This window comes from Podarcis gaigeae (genome assembly GCF_964106915.1).
Source record: "Podarcis gaigeae genome assembly, chromosome: 1".
NCBI classification, from domain to species: Eukaryota; Metazoa; Chordata; class Lepidosauria; order Squamata; family Lacertidae; genus Podarcis; species Podarcis gaigeae.
The window spans coordinates 112,883,282-112,902,583 of NC_139678.1; the positions used below are offsets into that span (position 1 = coordinate 112,883,282).

The window sequence follows — 19,302 nt, forward strand, 5'->3', positions numbered from 1 at the left end:
TGGCCTTTATTCTCTGTAGACAAGCAACGCCATCACTGTAATCTCTTGGCATATCTATGGTGAACACCCAGGGTGGAAAACCAGTGCCCGTAAAAACTGTTTTAAAGTCTGTGAGTGTTGGAAGAGGGCACAGGAAGTGGGACTACTCGAGGGAAGAGGTAGATGGGAGAGTGGTCAGAGAACGTCTGACTCAGTAAACTGCAGCCCCCTACAAAATGCAGGCATCCAACTCAAAAACAGGAACATGAGGGAACAACTTACAGAGGACACAAAAGCGAGAGCAAAAGATGGACACAGAAGGCATGCAGTGGAGCCTAAAGAACCTGCCTCACGGGAAGAGGAGAAATTATTTGCTATTATCTGGAAATGGAGGGGGGGGAGAAAGAGTTTATATTCTCTAGGGAACCGCTAGCGAAACGAAGTCAGAGAGCGATGAGTGGTGGAGGGATGACACATTCTCATATGACAGGACATTTTCTAACATATAATAAGATGAGGCAGCCCTCATGCACACCGCTCAGAGCTCCTTGGAGGAAGGGTGGAACACGACCACAACAAACACACAAGAAATGACTAACCAGCCACATTGTTGGCAGCAGTTTTCGTGGCTTCGGCTTCTGACTATACCTACTCTTTTTTATTTCCTTTTTATTATTGTTGTTGTTGTTGTTGTTGGCATCTGCACATGTTCCGTACAAGTCTGCCTCATATACTTAGGTTCTTCCAGAGCAAAAGCTCGTGAGGTAAACTAACTGCACGGTGCCATTCTGTGTACAGTTCTGGTTGTGGCACCCAAAAAAAAAAGACACTTCAGAGCTGGACAAAGGGCAGGAAAGGGGCAAGCAAAATGACTGAGGGGGCTGGAGCCCTGCAAGGGAAGGTTGCAACATTTGGCGCTGTTTTTTGCTTTGTTTGGAAAAATAAGGCAAATGTCAGACAGGACAGAAGTGCTTGAGATTATTCACAGAACAAAGAAAACGTACAGAAGTGTTCTTTCTCCCTCTCATACACACATCCAACCAAATTCAACGTCGGAAGATTCAGGATGGGCAAAAAGGTTATTTATTTATTCAGGCAGGGTATAGCTGGAACTGTGGAATTTGCTCCCATGCGATGTGCTGGGGGTTAGGCAAACTAATGAGGTATAAGGCTATCGATGGCAGTGTTGTGGCTCCACTGTCAGAGTTAGTGTGCCTCTGAAGAAACACAACTGGGGAAAGAGCTGCTGCAACGTGTCCTCCTGCCTATGGACTTCTCAAGGGCATCCAGATGGCCACTGTGAGACCACACTGGTCTCCAGCAAGGCTTAGATAGATAGATAGATAGATAGATGATAGATAGATAGATAGATAGATAGATAGATAGATAGATAGATAGATAGATAGATATAGATAGATGATATAGATAGATAGATAGATAGATAGATAGAGATAGATAGATAGATAGATAGATAGATAGATAGATATAGATATAGATATAGATATAGATGATAGATGATGATAGATGATAGATAGATAGATAGATGATAGATAGATAGATAGATGATAGATAGATAGATAGATAGATAGAGATAGATAGATAGATAGAGATAGATAGATAGATAGATAGATGATTAGATAGATAGATAGATAGATAGATAGATAGATAGATGATAGATAGATAGATAGATAGATAGATGATAGATAATTTATTACGGTCGGAGACCAGCTTATAAAACACACTTGGGGGTACAGTCACAGAAGAAAAACAAACAATTAAAACAATGTACAACAATAAATTTAAAAACAATGTACAACAATAAACTACCGCAGGGAGTTGACTCAGAGTCACCCATGGAACTGAGTTTGGGGATTTTCATAACAAACTAGTTTGAGTTAGGAGATCGTCTGTGCCTACAGATCTGTACACAGAATCTGGCGACCATCCAGGTCGTCTTCTTATCTTTGCCTAAGTCTTCATATCCTAAATGGTTGCACCAGGGGTGATATCCCCGGGGAATATACATTCATGTCTGGGGTAAGAACCAGCACAATTGATTATATGTTGTCTGACAGCGAATTGCTAACAAAAATAGGGCTCTTATACAGGTGAGACCACAGCAAGAATCATAGAGTTGGAAGGGACCATGAGGGTCATCTAGCCCAACCCCTGCAATGCAGGAAACTTCTTGCCCAAAGAGGGACTCAAACCCATGGCCCTCAGATTAAGAGTCTCATGCTCTAACCAACTGAGCTATCCCAGCTGACAAAGGCTTATGGATTCATCTACAAGTGCGACCTTATCAGGGCCTACTCAGAAGTAGGTCCTCCTGAATTCAGCTGGACCTACTTTGGGTAAAGTGTGGAAGGGACAGCAGCTTAGGGTAGTCAAGGTAAGCCAATGCCAAAACAAAAACACTCTACTAAATAATATAATGAATTCAAACAAAGAAGCTTGAGTCACCTAGCTCAGTTGGTTAGAGCATTGTGCTGAAAATTCCAAGGTTGCAAGTTTGATCCCCATATGGAACAGCTGCATATTCCTGCATTCTTCAGTTCTATGAAGAGCCAGTGTGGTGTAGTGGTTAAGAGCGGTAGTCTCGTAACCTGGGGAACCGGGTTCGCGCCTCCGCTCCTCCACATGCAGCTGCTGGGTGACTTTGGGACTGTCACACTTCTTTGAAGTCTCTCAGCCCCACTCACCTCACAGAGTGTTTGTTGTGGGAGAGGAAGGGAAAAGGAAATTGTTAGCCACTTTGAGACTCCTTAAAGGGAGTCTGAAAGGTGGGGTATCAAATCCAAACTCTTCTTCTTCAAACTCTATTGTAGCATAAGCTTTTTTTTTTACTTGGCTACACATTTATTTCTTACCCTCCGGTCTGTTTATACTTACCATAGGGCTGCAGTCCTAAAAACACTTAACTAGGGGTAAATCCCACTGAAGTACACAGACTAACTTCTGAGTAAGCATGCTTAGGATTGCATTGCAAATCTGTTAGAACTTTAGGGTGCCACACAATGGTTTTATTTTTATTTTGGGGAGTAGCAGACGAATATGGCTAAGCTTTCGGAAATTATTGCTAACAGAACAAAACTTTTAAACATGTTAGAGAAGTGCAATTTTCATTTTCATTTTGTTTCATTAACTCAAATGTCAGGTGTCCAACTACCGATTACTCCACAGCCTTGGTGCTCCCTGAAGGCAGCAGAGCAGATTTACCTCTCACTAAACAGCTAGGTGATTTTCCTTCTATAAAAGTCTGTAAATAAAGAATTGGAAGCTTTAAAAAAAAAAGGAAGCTGAAGAGGCCAGAAATTTCCCTGGAGGAAGTGTGTTTATAAGCCTGCTCTCTGATAAATATAGAAACAGCTGCCCTGAAAATTCTATTCTTTGATGGTGCTATTGACATTGAATAGGGCTCAATAGGGCTTTACTCTCAGGGTAAAGGGGTATCGAATTGCAGCCTGGATCAGAGGTACCTCTTAGACCATTTACTTTTGAAAGACAGCAAGAAGCCACACTAAAACCCAGGTGTTTCGAAGTACCGATTCTAACAGAGCCCACAAACAGAAGGCAACCAAACTGGATGGAAATCTGCACCTCTTTTCAACAGGGCTTTTGTGTAAACATGCACAATTGGGCTGCAGAACCGCCATATCCATCTCAGAAATATGAAATTAATCTTTGCAATAACTTGCAGGCGCCTCCTTAGCCCCAAGGTGGATCCAGAAGGGTTTCAACAGTATGCTATATGTTGTGTTTTACACAGGACAACAAAGCCTTATACAGCATCAGGGGAGGATTTACAGCTGGGGCAAATTATTTCACATTAGGTACAAATGATAAAATTAGCACTACCATTAAAAGAAAAAAAATAATGGCCAACTTTGTTACCTCCTTTCATGTTCAGCATGCATTTTGAAGGAATTTGTTTGAAAAACACCACCACTTTGTACTGAAACTGGCAGTTTATTCCTTTGATAACTAAACAGGATGAAAACGGGGTGTGTGCATGAGGAGAAGATTTCACCCTAAAGTAGATATTGTAGGTGGGGCACCCGGATGTCTGATCTGCCAGTGAGTGAATTTGAAACTGGGCCCTGAAACTGTATGCCTCTTGCTCAGGCACGCCCAAACTTGGCCTGCCAGATGTCTTAGGACTACAACTCCCATCATCCCTAGCTAACAGCACCAGTGGTCAGGGATGATGGGAATTGTAGTCTCAAAACATCTGGAGGGCCGAGTTTGCCTATGCCTGCTCTTGCTATTCATTTAGTTCCTTTGAAGATGAATCAGGAAGACACTAAATCAGGGATGGCAAACCTGGCACCCTCCTAATGTCATTGGGCTACAATTCCCATCATTCCTGGCCACTAGCCATTCTGACTGGAGCTGTTGCACAATGGAAGGACAATGAGTCCCCCCTGCATCCCTATGCAAATTGTTGGGCATGGAGAAGGTTCTGTATAGATTCTCTGGAGCAGAGCAAAATGCTATCTGAATAACCTTGTGGCAAATGCTCATTTCCCAGAAGCGTCTCACCTCTCCTTTGTTTAATGGGCCTGGGTGGAGAAGACAAGCCTGCTCATCTATAGGCTATTATTAAGGCATCACCACCAAGAAATAATTCTCTCTCAAACAAGGCACGGGAAAGGTAAATGGCATTTTAAAACCCCCACTTATTTTCACATTCTAGATTAAATAGCCCCTCACAGTATAAATAAAAAAGATACACCAGAACTATAATATCCCATGCCTTTGGTGAACTGCAAACATTAAGGCTTTGTTAATCCCAGACCTCTCTGTCACCAAAGAAACTGTTTGATCATCAGCAACTTTGGATCTATTTGTAGATCTCTGGGTGATTTGTAGCAGATCAGCTAGGATTTCTTATACCCAGCTGTTTGACAATGGCAAACTCTCTCCCCTGAAATGAAGAAAATCAGTAAGGGAAGAACAGCTAGGAGCATTTATCTGTTTTAAACTATAACTGATGTTAGATGTTTTTGACTGTGGCTGCTTTTAGGATATGTTAACTGTTCTACAATGTTTTGGCTTCCTTTGGTTTTAAATTGTGTTATGTTTGCTACCCTGTGCTCCTTGAGGAGGAAGGGTGGGGTACAACTCCAATGAATAATAAAATTCAATAAATAACAGCATTCTGAAAAAAATTTCTCCAGCCGCCTTTTCCACACCTTACAAGAACAAGGTTGGCCAATTCTGAATTCGAAGGAGAAACAATAGTGGAATTTCTAGTTTTGCAAGGCTTCTAGGTTTGACTCTACCTTCCTGGTACCTCCTCAAAGAGTTTCAGATTCCCTCTGCAGAGTGGAGAACGCAGCGTATCAATCCCTTGTCTCGCTTTAGAGAAATGGTTCCAGACTAAACACCACAGAGGGAAACGATGAGCAATTTTTGATGGCCATAGCTCAAACCCCCAAATCACATCTAGCCAAAAGGATGAGACAGAACAAGGGGGTGGGGCAGGCTGAGAGACACCATTCATTTCCCTGCAGTTTGGGGACAGGGTGAATAGCAGTCAGCATCCACACTACAGGCCAGAGGACGATTAAATAATGGCAGCGGCAGGGCTCACCTGCTGATACGGCTACACCTAAAAAGAAAACAGTAAACTAACTGCTCAGAATACCCTCTACCTCAGAACACTGCAAACAGCCATAACCATAAGAACCAGTATTATAGAAAGCTGATTCAGCTGGTTCATCCACTCAGCATTCCCTAGTGAGGTTTTAAGAATGGTTTTCACCAAGCAGCAAACCCTCATATTATACTACAATCTGCATTTGAACGTTCCTTCCATTCAAACAGTGTTCACTATGTTGTACAAGGAGCTGCCATTACAAGCCTGCCCTAAGAATGCAGAACCGTGGTTCTTTGGACCCCTGGCTTATAAGAAAAGTAACTTCAGTTCACATAGGTGTTAAAAATGTTTGGAATGCTGATCACGTCCAATAGAGGAGGAGATCCTTAAGGATAGGGAATGGGATCTATGGGGTGCTCTTGAACCCCAGCACCCCAGTTGGCATGGCCAGCTTTCAGGGATGATGGGAACTGTCGTTCAACAACACCTGGAGGGAGGCAGATTCTCCATCCCTGGTTTATAGGATTACAGTTCCTTTTCAAAAACAACAAGAAAAAGAAAAAAAATGTAGGAAAACCCAACCGTTTCTTTTCTGTGCTACGGTTTGTGGATCACATCCTCAAACTTGATGCACTTTATATAGGAGGGAGTGTCTATGCCACAGCTCTGCTTTAAGTCTTTATCGCAGCAAGCCACACAGAAGGAAAATAGGAAAGGCAGAAAATGGACTGTGTGTCATTTGGAAGACCAATTGATCTCCACCATCACGCTCAGTAGATCCACTAAAATTAAAGCATTTAAGTTGTGTAAGTCCATTCATTTCAGTGGTCAATTTGGAGTATGATACAAGTTGGATAGGACCCACAGAGGTAGCAAAAGTATGTTTATGTTACAAATTATGTTACAAATTAACTGTCAGCCCCCCCCCAAAAAAAAAAACATAATGCCCTACACAAAAGAATTGCTACACTTCTTGTGGCTTATCTTGATCTGCTATGATCATGTTTTGAAAATCCTCGTTTTTAATTTTACCTTAAAAACAAAACAAAAAACAATATCAAAATTTTATGAAGTACACAGCTAGAGAAAAGGGGTATTATAAAAGTCATTTCCACCCCATCCTTCTTCTATGGACCCTTTGGTTAGCATAAATGGGTGTCCATTTATATCCTGCCAACAACCCTGTGAGGTAAATTACATTAAGGAAGTGCAACTGAGAGTGAACCAGTGTTAAGTGACCTATACATTATTCTAATTTAAATTCACCTCTTGGGAAAACGGAATGAAGTGTTGTAAATATCTCCAGGTGGTACACTGTGTTATCTAAAACACATTTATCCAGAACAGGGGTTCTCAAACTTTCTAGCCCCAGGGCCCACTTAAGACAGCTGAAAACTCACGAGGCCCACCAAACACAAAATGGTGGGACAGTGGCAGAGCCAGTCACAAAATGGAGGCAGGTGGAGGCAAAGTTTGGCATAACCAGCTGGCAAATACAGGCATCATGTTCTACTGATATCTAATCTATCTTTGGAAATTGCTACATTCTTTGACACAGCAGTTTCCTTGTGGCAAGGAGTTCCACAGCTCAGCTTTCTTCAACGTAAGTTACAGCCATTTGCTCTGGAGGAATTGTGACTTGGCTTTCCTACTTCAGGCAAAATTTGCTGATTAAGAGGCTTCTTCTTTTCTATTTTCCTCCCCCCCCCCTTGCCTCTTAAGAGTATTTTTACCCATTTCCTGTCACTTCTTTTCCCAGTTTCCTTTCACATTCCTCTTACACTTTATCCCATACCCCAAAACTGCCAATTTCTTTTATCCTTCCTCCCTGATCCTGTTACATTCCCTTCTTCCTCCAGCGACAGCATTCCTCTCTTATCTCTCTATTTTCCATTCCCATTTTGTTTAATTGATTATTATTATTACTATTAAATACTAGTCTTGATCTCACTTTCCATTTCCCTTCAATGCTACCTTTGGCCCTTAGAACAGGGGTCAGCAAACTTTTTCAGCTGTGGGCCGGTCCACCATCCCTCAGACCATGTGCTAGGCCGAACTATATTTTGGGGAAAAAATGAGTGAATTCCTATGCCCCACAAATAACTCAGAGATGCATTTTAAATAAAAGCACACATTCTACTCATGTAAAAACACCAGGTGGGCCCCATAAATAACCCAGAGTTGCATTTTTAAAAAAAGGACACATTCTATTCATGTAAAAACAGGCTGATTCCCAGAATGTCCGCGGGCCAGATTGAGAAGGCAGTTGGGCTGGATCTGGCCCCCAGGCCTTAGATTGGTGACCCCTGCCTTAGAATCATAGAATTGTAGTGTTGGAAGGGACCCCAAGGATCATCTAGTCCAACCCCCTGCAATGCAAGAATCTCAGCTAAAGCAGCCATGACAAATGACCATCCAACTTTCACTTAAAAACCTCCAAGCAGAGTCCACAACCTCCCGAGGGAGACCGTTACAGTGTCGAACAGCTCCTACTGTCAGAAAGTTATTCCTGATGTTGAGTCGGAATCTCCTTTCTTACTTCATTCCAAACACATGCACACCCAATTTCTCTGAGTCCTCTGGCTACCTTTACTCAGCATGCAAGGAATTGCTCAAACTGGCATCAATCCAACCAGAAGCCTACGAGATCAGCTAGGAGGCAATGCAAGACAATGAGGAGAAAGTCGCCCATAGCCCACTATGTGAGAAACCCTTTCCCAGAAGCTGAATTGGTTTCAACACTCCTCTCTAATAAATAATAAGATTTCAGGCTAAAGCAGGTTTGCAGTTGCAGCAGCAGTGGATTTAAAACTTGTTTACAAACATGGGAGGAAATCCAACCAGTTGCAACACGGCTTACTTCCCAGTACATCCTAAATGCATTTAAGATCACAGCTGAAATCACAAAGCTGAGACAGCATGGAACTTTCCCTTTGTTTCTGGTATGCAGTTATATTTTCAGACAACACCCTGGTCTATGCACTATGGGTTGTGTCTTTACAACAACAGGACCTGCCGTCCCAATGAACAGCTGCTATTTCCTGAACAACATAATAAACTTTAGCCGAAAGAGCAGTCTTCCATTCATCTCTGTCTCTCGCACACAAAATATTCTGGCCACAGCCTATTCCAGCACAAAATAAAAAGGGCTTGAATTTCCTTATAGATCAGTGAGTTTAAATGCATGCCCAGCTTTTGTCTAATTCTATGCAAATTTACTCAGAAGGAAGCCCGAAGAAAGCATGCAAAGGATTAAAGGATGTGTTGAATTATGGTTGAAACACGGAGAGAAAATCCATTGCAATTCATGTGATTTACTACTAAAACACATTTTGGGAGGCAAAAAGAAGCTAAGGGGAAACCAATTTGCAATTGGTATTTCTAAAAAGCCTCAGGGCCAGAGATGTTCTAGATATCTTACAAGATTTAGGATGGAGCAGATATATTGAACAACTGCATCATTCTGTACAAGAAGTACTTACCTACAATCTTTAAGCCATATTGCAATCTTTTCATTTGGAATAGAGCCTGCTGAATGGGGAGAGGTGGGAAAGGGCAGAGAGAAACAAAAGGGAAATGGGGAGAAGCAAGAAGTTATCATTGATGAATGATAAAAGTAGCCATTTGCCGAGGCATCTTTCCTGCTGGCTTTCAAAAATCCCACTGAACTAAATGATATGTAGACCAGCTAAGGCACAATATCAACAGTTTCTAGAAGGGAAGCCAAGCTCCCAACATTTTCTTTAAAACATTCAAGGACAAAGCAAAAGTATGAACAACAAGGGTACAATTGGGAATTTTGCAGGCTAATCCTAAAAACAATTTTTATATTTTTTTTACTAAATTTACAAGCCTGCTCAGAAGCACGTCCTACCAAATTCAACAGAGCTGGTAAACGAGATTAGGATTGCTGCCTAAAAGTTATAATATTGCATTCAACTCAGCCAGTAAACATGCCTAGAACAGCATGGTGAGCTCATTAGGATTTTCTTTCTAGTGAAAAGAAAGTGTGATATTGCAGTAGGAAGAAAGAGCTTCAGAGCTCGGTATGGCAGTTTAGGATAGCAGCCATAAAGTTCAGTTCCACTCCCCAACAGTTATTTGCTCATCAAAATAAGATTCCTGTGAAACCTGAAAGGCATTTCTCTATCTTGGCATCAGTTTTTGTGGTCGTCATCAGACACCCAAGCAACAGCCTCTAGCTCACAGATGCTGATGCGACAATCAATCGGTTAACCTTTCAGGTGCCACATGACTCCTCCGAGTGTCTTTTGGGTAGCCAAAGAGAGAGAAAACCATGAGGCTAATAAGACAAACCTCCTTCGGCAGCCAAAGGCAACTTCCCCCCGGCGATCTCCTGCTCCGGCGCCGGCTCAGCTGCCTCTGGAGAGAGCCGCTCCGCCTCCGACGCTTGCCAAGAGTCTCTGCTTTTGGCCCAGGCCTTTCTCCTTTGAGCGACCCCTTGCCACTCGTCGCGCACCGAAGCCACCTCTTCCTCCTCCATCGGGAGCCCTTAGCCGCTTCTCGCTCTCGGTGACTCGCTCGCCCGCCCTCACCCGGCTGCTGTAGAACGCCTCCAACCTACAGCAAGGAGGAAAGAAAGAAAAGGTCCGGAGGAGAGCTCGTTTTTGCGCGCGATCGAGTCGAGCTGCGGGAAGCAGCAGCACCACCACCACCAGCAGGAGCCGTGCGCAATTACGCGCCAAGTCGGTGGCAATGGGCGACTTGTGCAAAAGTTGCGCAGGAGGAGGAGGAGGTGGCGGCGGCAGAATCGCTGGGCGCCCCCGATCTAGCGCATCCGCTCCTCTGGGAGCCACTGGAATCGAGGGGGCCACCCCACAGCTGCCCACCAGCAGCACATCTGGCCACAGGCACCCAGCAGCAACCCCGTCCCCGGCTGCATGACCAAGACGACCCAGCATTTACTCCTCCCCCTCGACTCCCAGGGCTATAAAACAAAAAAATCTTGAAAGCGTGCCTCCGCCTCTCCAGTTGCAACCTAGTAGCAACAAGCAAAGCCGCCGGGGGAGGAGGCAGGAAGGAGGGAAACTGACTCTGCGTTTGGTAGCTCCCGGCCGCTGCTAAATTCTGCAGCCGCCCTTCGCCCGCCAGCGAAGCCGCCCCAAACTTCCCCACGACGCCACCCGAGAGTCGCTGCGCCCGCCGCGCCCGGGACGAGCAAGCAGCCGAGGAATGAAGCGGCATTACCGGCAGAGGCGAAAGCAGGCCCGCCCGAGCCTGATCGGACGCGAAGCGCACGGAAACCGGAGAGTTTATATCATCAATCAGGGTGTTCCTCTCTCTCCTGCTGTCTCTCCCCCCCACCCCACTTTCCCTGGGGAGGGGACTGCAGGCAGTGTTGGGAGGCAGGATCCGGCTCCTCCTCCTCCAGCGTCCCGGTGGTGACAAGGGGGAAGAGGGCACTTAAGAAGGCGCGGTGTCCTAACCCAGGGGAGGGGAAGCCACGGCTGCCAAGGAAGGTCCCCTCCCCCGGGCGCCTCCACCGCGATCAGGAGGAAGGAAGGGACTCTGCCAAATCCCTCCTCACACACCCGCACTCCAAGGACAGCGCGGTACTCACGTCCTCGTCTTCTCCGCCCTCGCTGCTCTCGGGATCAGGAGAACAGCGAGGCGAGCGCGCCTCTCCCCGACTTCCTCATACCGCAGCTGTCGGGAGGAGAGTTTGACTACTGCTCCGGCAGCGGCCCACGTGATGGGGACCCGAGGCGAGAGGCGCGCTCATCTCCTCCTGCTGGCGGTGTCGCTTGAAAAATAAACAAAGCCTGGGGCTGGGACAAGGGTGCTTGTAGTGGCCGGAGGGATCATGGAATTGCAGCGTTGGAAGGGACCGCGAGGGTCACCTAGTCCAAACCGCTGCAATTCAGAAATCTTTTTTTGACCCATTTGAGCCTCGAACCCACGACCCTGTGATTAAGTCTCACGCTCTCCCGGTTGAGTTGGAAAGGACCACGAGGTTCATCTATTCCAAGCCCTGCAATGCAGACATCCTTTTTGCCCAATGTGGGGCTCGAACCTGGAATCCTGAGAGTTAAGAGTCTCGTGTTCTAGCAGCTGAGCTAGAACGCCTACCTTTCTGTGCTGTACTTTTCCCTGGGTGATTTGACTCCGTCTTCCGCACCCGGGCTTAGTCAGTCACCTGATTCAAACAAAACTGGGGTGGGTGTGTTGCTTATGGACTGATTCGAAGTACAGTACTTTCCATGGGAGTCTCCGAAAGGGCCGGCCAGAAGATAACATCAAGTTAAAAACGTGATGGTGACATTGCAACAGTAACCGTGTGACTTGAGTTTCATAGGTGTGACTGGGGTGTAGATGGCTGAAACTTGGCTGTAAAACTTCGGAAGACAACAGTAACCCAGAGTAGACATGCCGCCATTGAAGCATGAATGGGGAGACCCAAGCTTGGGAACACTTGTTTTAAACTATTGTAATTCCCCCCCCCCCTTGATTTTTTTTTTTTTGTCTCCCCAACCCTACCCCACATTACAATCAAGCAGTGTAGAAATATTATGAAATAAATAAACTTGTGGGGGTTCTTTGCTTCAGGATTGCCTCTTTGGGGTTGTTGTTGATGTTGTTACGTCACACATCTGACTGGGTTGCCATAGTCACTCTGGGCAAATTAAAACATCAAACAGAGGTGGACTTTGAGGTGGAGTTCTTCCTTGTTTTGCCTGCTTTGTGTGTGTGGGGGGGGGGAGGTCCTGAGCATTGTTAGTTTTTCATCTATGAAATGAGTACAGTGGTACCTTGTGTTAACTACTTAATTCGTTCCAGAGGTCCGTTCTTAACCTGAAACTGTTCTTAACATGAAGCACCACTTTAGCTAACGGGGCCTCCTGCTGCTGCCGCCGCACCGCTGGAGCATGATTTCTTTTCTCATCCTGAAGCAAAGTTCTTAACCCAAGATACTATTTCTGGGTTAGCGGAGTCTGTAACCTGAAGTGTATGTAACCTGAAGCGTCTGTAACCTGAGGTGCCACTGTACTGTATTTTGACAGTTTCTTAGATTTCCAAAGGTTTCCAAAATGGGGGGGGGCAGGGCCCCTGAAATGTCTTAAAGCAGAAGTTTTCAACCTTTTTGAGTGCACGGCTCCCTTGACCAACTACATTCTTTTTGTGGCACCCCTGTGGGGCTCAGGAGTCCAGTTATGGCCCCCCCTTGCCTGCAGAGCTGGCAGCCCCTCACCCTTTTTTGAACACCCTCGCTTGTGCAGTGCTATCTCTGCCTTCTCTCCCCTCTCCTTGAGAGTCCTCCGGGCAGCCTGTGCTGCCTCTCGAGTCTCTGAGCTGGCCACCCCCCATCCCAAAGTGAGGTACCTCCTCACATACCTGGAAAAAGGATGCCTCCAGCCTTAGTGGCCCAACGGAGAATGGTCAAAGGTGAATGTGTGGCCAACGCCTTACCTTGGGTGGCAGCAGCGGGTGCTGCCAGGCCTGCATGGTGAAAAGGCCCTGGACACTCAGCTCCCAGGCAGGCCTTTAACACAGCAAGCACAATAAAGGCCATTGCAATGCCTGCCTCCCACTTGTCTGTCCATTCCCAACCCAAGGGCTGGTGGACTGGCTGGCTGGGCTCCCTCACCCGCTTGCTTACTCTGAGGCTGCCTCAGCTCCTGGCAACCAGCACTCCCTGGCCAGCCCTAGAGGCACAATTTGCCTGGGGAGCTTGTAGCCAGGGCTGCTGCAACAAACAGCTGTGCAAGTCTTTGGGAGGCAGAGGTGCATGAGGGCATCAGAGGAGGGAGGGAAGGAAGGAGGGACGGAGGCCAGTGTTGCCCACGGCACCCCTGACCAGCATTCAAGGCACCCCAGGGTGCCATGGCACACTGGTTGAAAACCCCTGCCTTGATGCTGCACTCTATGCAACAAAATATCTCAAGCTAGTCTACAGAGCGGTCGACTCGACAAAGAGAACAATTTGATTTATTTATTTTTAAATAAGGGGGAATGAGTGTCACAGTTTTGCGTGAGTCATTCTGGCTTCTTCTGCATGTTCACTGCTAAGGGCAAAAGTTTGATAATCCTCTTCTGGGTTTTATGTCAGCGCTCCATAAAACTGCTGGCAATGGGAACCTTTCTAGATACTTATTTGAATTCATTTGCGACACTTTTAATATTTCTAAGACTTGCAGTTAAGCAGATTAAAGTAGCTAGTGCTTTCTGAAAAGCCAGATCAGGGCAGAAATGAGGCTTAAGGCCTATGAACACTTGGTTATAACAACCAAAGCATAGGCTGGCTCAGGAATTCCTCTGCAGTTCGTATTTCTCCCTTAACATCCCAAATAATCAAAATTCAACCACTTATTGATTTATAGGCTTTAGGGGTGTCGTCCACCCCAATCTACAATGATAGAAATAGAGACAGTTGGGTGGGGACATGAAAACAAATGTGTGCTTCATTTCACCCTGAGCATCCAAAAGCCCTTCAGCTGTGAGGACTTGGAATTATTTTTCTCTACTTCACCCACACAATAATAGGCCTCATTTGTGCGTGTTTGACGTCCCCTCACTTTCAGAAGATCCCCAGCCATTTTGCTGGTAGCCTTTCCATAGTTGCTCTGTTTGCAGGGGAAATAGGAGAACTATTTAGCTGGCAAGAGACTATTGTGTCACTTCTGTCAGGAAGACAATTGCTTTCATTCAGAGGTGTGGCGAGTGGTGTTTGAGACAACTGACTTCCCCAGCCAACAGCCAGAGGATGAAAGGCTTCGCTGAGGGATCTTCGGTCCTGAGATAATAGGCAGAGCATTCTGCAATTGCTAGCCAAGCACATCCTTAGACAACTGTTACAACATGCATATGTGCAACCACTGAGGAAAATGAAGCAAGCCCAGAAACCCATTTGCCCAATCTAGTACCCTCCATGGACTTTGAGGTACATGATCAGATTCCATTAGAGAATAAATGCTGCTTATGTCTGACACCTGGGACTTCCAAACCAACACTACCATCATAATATAACTGATTTCTTATGATAAGTCCCAAGTTAAATATCTGACAGTGTCCACAACAACTTGGCAGCAATGAAGAGCTATGTCTAACACATACACTCCACCCTAGCAGCTAACCTCTAGAGGCTGAGGTCTTTTCACCCCCCCTAAAATATTTGTGGTGACTGCCCCCCAAAGTTGATGGGCAATGCCATTCAAATGGGGTATGTGTGGTTGATTATGTGGGGTGGAGCTTATGTGCCCCCAATATTTTATTCAAGTTGGTACCCTTGCACCCCACTGAACCTGGCCCCATGACTATTATTTAGAAGAAAAAAACCAGACAAATTCAATGAGGGTAATCATTCCGACTGAGGGGGCAGCCATAGATATTTTAAGAATCCCAAGAGCTAGCAACAACCGCAAAAGGAACCATAAATATCAACACCGTGAGAGAGAATTCTTATGGCTTTGGATGGGAAATGTATAGAAATGGGTGGGTGTTATGGCAAAACACCCCATAAATCCTTGGAGTGTGTCTCCTGCACGTTGTAGTTCTAGCACTTTCAGAGAACAGAGAGATCCCAGGCAACTCGGGTAAGAGAGAAAGCTCTGTCTGAGGTGGAGCAGCAAATGGAAACCCCAAATAGGTTCTTAAGACTTCACGTTATTGCGGCAACTGAGACACAAACTCCCACAATTCCCTCCCTCCCTCCCTCCCTATAACTAACAGTGTGTTGTCCTTTTGTGACACCCCAAATCTGCTGCCTGGGGTGCTGACCTCACGCTGCCTAGCAGGTCTTCAGCTCATCCATTTAGCCTGAAACCTTCTTAATTCACTGGAATGAACTTGATAATTACTGCATCCATGTTGTACTGCAGCCACTTTGGGTGGCAATACACCCTGCATGGTTGGGTCCTGGCTGTGGGCAACCTATTTGTTATGTACTGAGCTGAATCCTAGAACAATAGGATCCAGAATGCAGTAGTCTGATTGGTCCGCAGGAGCCACCCAATCCAGCTCCAGGTGGAAGTGAATCAGCGCGACCTGATTGGCTTGCAGGAGCAGCCAATCAGGCTCATGGATGAAGTGACTCCGCAACCTGATTGGCCTACAGGAGCAGCCCGGAATTAGCCAGTCACACTGGGCCCATTGTATAAATAATGTATATATAGCTAGACGTTTGGGGGAAAGATCCATTCATTGCTACTATGAGCTGAATAAAGAGCATGAAATTCACACTCGACTCCGAGTTTATTTCACTATTTAAATATTCCGCTTCAGAATTTGAACGTTTGTTTTTAAATCCTTGGGGATCTGAAAGTTCATTTACAAACCCTTCGTTTAGAAAAGCATGAGACTGGAATGCAACCAAGAACCATTATAATTTATAAATAAAATCTGTTTTCCATATTCTGTCTATTTAAACAATTCAAATATTTATTATTATTACTTAATTCTGTTCACAATATCAGTACAAATCATATGGTGCTTACTATTTCCATAATAAACATTTCCTAAATATTCTTTTGATTCCACACAGTGTCCAAATCTTTTGAAGTATCTCAGTTGCCTGACTTCTAGCCTCCCATAACTATATATAACTTCGTAATTTTATTCAATACTGTAAAATTCCAGGTCCTCTTCAGCCTGTCATCAACTGACAGGGTTGTTGGGCTTTTCTGAGTTTTTTTGCAATCATAACCCAAGCAGCTGCTAACATTGGGAATATTGAAACAATCCCCATCCATTAAATCTAATACTGCACACACTCATGCAAAATCTGTTCACTTGTAAAGTGCTACCAGACTCTTTGTTCTTAGCTTGAATTGGCTGTTTTGGAAACTAACAAATTCTTAAACAAAAGCCATAGATATACTTTATTTATAGAAAATCTATCTAGGCAATAGTATCAATGTGTGTTGGTAGTTGATGAAGAGCCAAGAGATACACAGAGGCACCATCTGCACTGTGCATTTTAAGCAGTATCATAACAATTTCAACATTCGTGATGCCTGTAGTTTGTTAAGGGCGCTGAGAGTTGTTAAAGGACCCCTGGCCATTAGGTCCAGTCATGGCCGATTCTGGAGTTGCCGCGCACATCTTGCTTTATTGGCCGAGAGAGCCGGCGTACAGCTTCCGGGTCATGTGGCCAGCATGACTAAGCACTTCTGGCAAACCAGAGCAGTGCACAGAAACACTGTTTACCTTCCCGCTGGAGTGGTACCTATTTATCTACTTGCACTTTGACGTGCTTTTGAACTGCTAGGTTGGCAGGAGCAGGGACCGAGCAACAGGAGCTCACCCCGTCACGGGGATTTGAACCACCGACCTTCTGATCAGCAAGTCCTAGGTTCTGTGGTTTAACCCACAGCACCACCCTTGAGAGTTGTTAGGAGAACCCTATTCCCCTCACAGAGCTGCCATTCCCAGAGTGGTTTAGCAGTCAGTGCCTCTTCCCAAGGAACTCCTAACAGGTAAAGGACCCCTGGGCGGTTAGGTCCAGTCAAAGCCAACTATGGGGTTGTGGTGCTTATCTCGCTTTTAGGCCAAGGGAGCTGGCATTTATCCACAGACAGCTCTCCAGGTCATGTGGCCAGCAGGACTAAAGCATTTCTGATGCAGTGAAACACCGTGATGGAAACTAGAGCACATGGAAATGCCATTTACCTTCCTGCCACTGGCATGCTTTTGAACCACCGACCTTCTGATCAGCAAGCCCAAGAGGTTCAGTGGTTTAGACCACAGCACCACCCACATCCCTAACTCGTAATAACCTCTAGTTCACACCACCCCTAGCAAACTATGGTTACCAGGATTCTTTGAGGGAAGCCAGAACTATTCTAAGTAGCGTGATACTACTTTAAACATATAGTTGTAAATGGGGACAGAAACACACAATAACTAGAAAGACTCTGTTGCTCAGACAAGGTCTCAGCTCAGATGATAAGCCGTTTATAACTTTTCCTGTCTAGGAGTGCCCAGTGGCTTGCATGAGTGAATGGGGCCAATTCCAATCCTGAAAACACTTTAGTGCCAGCAGAAATGTTATAAGCAAAAGTTCTGACGGCTCACCACCAGGGATGGACTAATCCATGGGTAGGCAACCTAAGGCCCGGGGCCTGCTCCAGCCCAATCGCCTTCTAAATCCAGCCCACGGATGGTCCAGAAATCAGTGTGTATTTACATGAGTAGAATGTGTGCCTTTATTTAAAATGGGTTATTTGTGGGGCATAGGAATTCGTTCATTTCCCCCCCCTCCAAAATATAGTCCAGCCCCCCACAAGGTTTGAGGGACAGTGGACCGGCCCCCTGCTGAAAAAGTTTGCTGACCCCTGGACTAATTTGTTACTTTGGGTCTCCTGTATTTCCAGTCTTCAGCTCAGTTTGCCACATTTTTACAACAGTCTGCACTTTATTTATTTTTTAGTACAGGTGAAAAGTCACCAGTATTTTAGTGTTCATTTCTCCCAGTACAATTGTTATGCAATGCATACACACACAAAAAAACATACATTGTGTGTGTGCGTGCACATCATATATATATATATATATATATATATATATATATATATTGTGGAGAAATTTGGTTTACTTCACCTTTTACCTAATTTGTGCTTCCCTAAAGCATACGAGCACCAAAGTGCTGCAATTTTTTTGAAAGTCTCACTTCAAAGTTTGCAATGCAGTTTTGAGTTACAGAACTGCATTGCAAAATTTGAAGTGAGAATTTAAAAAAATAAAAATAAAAATGCAGCGCTTTGGTGCCCATATGGTTTGGGGAAGCACGAATAAGGTAAAAGTTGAAGTAGATCCCATTGCTCTCCTGGTTCTGTGTCAACACACAGAGCAGCCACATTCAGAACAAAAAGATTCCTGACATTGCATGTATTCTGTTGGGGCTTGTAAAAACAGAGGAATGAGTTTAACAAGTGGCATGCAGTATGCAGAAGAAGAGGAGAACCTGCTGTGATTAAAAAAAAGAAAAATCATAATTGAACGCCAAGATCTGGGGTGTCTGCTTCTCTGGACTATGGCCAGTACGGCTAATGAATTCAGTTTACTAATTGAAGTACAAATAATTCTCCTTTTCAGAAAACGAACAATGAGCTCTCCCAGCGCCAAGCAAACTACAAACCTCTAAATGACTCGCAAAAGCATTTCAATATTGCATGTGTATAAAAATAGTAACCTGTCTGGCAAGTGAAACCCTAGAAGGATATCATCTAGTCAGTCCAGTCTAGTAGTGGGCCAAGTAGTGGGTCCAGCAGCCTAGTAGTGGGTCAATTGAATCTGTCAAGTGGGAAGTATATTGATCCTGCTCTTGTAAATTTTTCAAGCACTTCTTATGGTCAGACTCATCAGCCTGACCACTGCTAGGGTGTTTATAGTGCTCCTCAAGAACAGGACATGGCATGTGCAACAACAACAACAACAACAACAACAACAACAACAACAACAACAAATTTTATTTATATCCTGCCCTCCCCAGCCAAAGCCAGGCTCAGGGCAGCTAACAACAATAAAATAGTACAACATTCTAAAATAATTTCATTATAAAATTAATTCAAATCAAATTGATGGCAACCATTAGGCTACCATTAGGTGAAGATTGCCAAAGGAGGGAGGGGGTCAGGCTGCGCCCTGGCCAAAGGCCTGGTGGAACAGCTCTGTCTTGCAGGCCCTGCGGAAAGGTGTCAAGTCCCAAAGGGCCCTAGTCTCTTGTGACAGAGCGTTCCAACAGATTGGAGCCACAGCCGAAAAAG

The 19,302-nt window shown here is 45.0% G+C and overlaps 1 protein-coding gene and 1 long non-coding RNA gene across 9 annotated transcripts in view; one reads left to right on the forward strand and one right to left on the reverse strand.

The window, feature by feature from the left end:
• The window catches only part of ITPRID2 (ITPR interacting domain containing 2), a 67,927-nt gene extending 55,723 nt beyond the window's left edge, over window positions 1-12,204 (reverse strand). The window contains exons 1-3 of one of the 8 annotated variants that reach the window (XR_014556565.1): window positions 11,163-12,204; window positions 9,899-10,162; window positions 9,064-9,112 (exon numbers count right to left, since the gene is read on the reverse strand). Coding sequence is in view for 6 of the 8 variants with exons in the window: in XM_083704598.1 (XP_083560724.1) it covers window positions 9,064-9,112; window positions 9,899-10,085 (236 nt within the window). In the remaining 2 variants the exon portion in view is untranslated. Of the gene's footprint in view, window positions 1-9,063; window positions 9,113-9,898 lie in introns of all 8 variants that reach the window. The other 7 variants (XR_014556566.1, XM_083704602.1, XM_083704598.1 and 4 more) reach the window with 7 other exon arrangements.
• Window positions 6,141-12,148, forward strand: LOC310834078. The gene is made up of 2 exons (XR_014559086.1): window positions 6,141-7,738; window positions 7,807-12,148. It is a non-coding gene; the product is annotated as an uncharacterized lncRNA (long non-coding RNA).
• Window positions 12,205-19,302: the final 7,098 nt, after the last annotated feature.